Consider the following 2,075-nt stretch of genomic DNA (forward strand, 5'->3'; position numbering starts at 1 on the left):
CCTACACTCAAGCTACTTTGTTTACTATATTGACATCCATATAAGGAAATCTATAACCGATTGAGAGATTCACACTAGCTGCGGACAACGCCAACACACAAGCAGTATATTCGACCTAGTCACTTTAGGATTAGCTTGTCGCATTCAGTATTACGAGACCTGTGGGTGTGGTGTACATGGACAGATAGGGCGGAGTGTTATCTAACCTCACTACCGACACTGACACTCGCACATTCACACCCGACATGACCAGGTGGAATACTCTGACGTAGACACGGACAGGATCACCAAGTGGGTGTGTGCGTTCACGCTTGCCATCGCTATAGCGTCCACGCTTGTGTATCCGATTACCATAGCAAGCAACGAGATACTCGCCGTGCTGAGGAAGTTTCCAAAGGACTATCGGTGGTACTGGGACTGGTTGGATAGAGATCTCATACTTGGTAGGTGATGGATATGCCGACGAGGTGTTGTTTAGTCTGTAATGTACTTATATACATATATATATATATATATATACATACACATGTTTGTGTAGTTGTGTGTGTGTTTGGGCCTGAGGTTTCGTTAGTATTAACATATAATTCTTGTCATTGTTGCATCCTATCTCATTGTGCGGACGATTCGACAGAACCTCTGGCTGTACCTGGGTTGTCTGAAGTAAAATCTGGTTCTCATTAGTGAGAAGATTGTGATTTTGGTGTGATATCAGTGTGTCTATCCGTGTGGGTGTGTCAGTGTGTAGGAGTTTGTGTACTCACTTCCTTTACTTTCTTGTCCATGAACCCACTGAAGGCACAACAGACTATACTTCGACCGTTAGAAGGCGGTCTGCATCTGAAGGGTAGCCAGTGGTTTAGTAGTTTGGTGTATATATTTCATGGGATTACGAGTCTGTATATATGCTGTGTATCGAGACCCCACTGCGACCCTGGATGTGCTTACTTGCAAGTGAACCCAGAAAAGTGCCGATGATATCATGGGTGACTGGGAGCGTGGTGAGGTGGATGTACCTAGCATGGTGCTATTACAAACACACATACACACTCACACACCTGGATATACACCCACATCAGTATGAAAGCTATACATACTCACGCACCTGCATATGCCCCCACATCAGTATGAAAATTCCGTATTAGGGGTAGGGGAGCTTCGAAGACCCAATACTAAGCCCAGGTTACACTGCTAAAGTACAATACACTACTCCAAGGATACACATCAGTACGAACATACCAATGTCTGCCTTACGCTCATACCTACCACTGCCCATGCACAGGCTACTGGTCCGGAGTGTCGCACCTGAGCAACCTGGTGCTGTTCATGTTGATCCCATTCACGGTGTTCTATAAGGAGGTAGAGCCCAGCCCAAGCTCTATGTCTCGCCTACGCAATGCCAACAGTCACTCGCTCTGTCCAGGGGTGAATCGTGCGTGTATGTCTCTGGCGTGCCTGTGGCTGTTGGTTGGGGGGTGGATGTATGTCTCGTTGTCGTGGATGGGGAACTTGCCTAAGTCTACCTACAACATGTTTGCCTACCTACCGTACCTGCAGTCAACCATCAACTTTGTGGGCGCTCTGCTATTCTTCAGGTGTGTGCGTTTGGTTGGCTGTGTAGAGGTGTGCTCGTGGTGGCTGTGAGGGGGTGGGTGTATGACTCGTTGTGGTGGACGGGACACTTGCCTAGGTCTACCTACAACATGTTTGCCTACCTACCGTGCCTGCAGTCACCCATCCACTGTGTGGGCTCTCGCCTGTTCTCCAGATATGTTCATTCTGCTGAAAGCAGTGTGGGCTGTGTGTCTTTTTCTCCTACACAGACGCACCGTTCCCTGTGACACGAGTGTGTTCACATCACATACAAATCTACATCTATCGTGTACGCTCTCTCGTGTAGGTACGTCGTGTGTATGGTAGTATGTACGTATGTGTGCACATGTGTGTGAGCCTGTGTGTGTCATCAGAGGGTAGGCTGACTACACGTGACTGTAGTGCATGACTGACCTATGGCGGTGACCCCATTAAGTTGTAAACAGACAGACATTGTTTAGTTCAGTTGTTCAGCGCTGTAACGT

The 2,075-nt window shown here is 47.7% G+C and overlaps 1 protein-coding gene across 1 annotated transcript; it reads left to right on the top strand.

Moving 5' to 3' along the window:
• Window positions 1-253: 253 nt before the first annotated feature.
• On the top strand, window positions 254-1,641 carry SARC_14285 (hypothetical protein; the record flags this gene model as incomplete). Its single annotated transcript, XM_014291583.1, has 2 exons — window positions 254-443; window positions 1,280-1,641. Coding segments are annotated over 2 exons (552 nt in total), but the record flags the coding sequence as incomplete, so codon positions are not given.
• Between the last annotated feature and the right edge of the window lie 434 nt (window positions 1,642-2,075).

This window comes from Sphaeroforma arctica, assembly GCF_001186125.1.
Source record: "Sphaeroforma arctica JP610 unplaced genomic scaffold supercont1.4398, whole genome shotgun sequence".
NCBI classification, from domain to species: domain Eukaryota; class Ichthyosporea; order Ichthyophonida; genus Sphaeroforma; species Sphaeroforma arctica.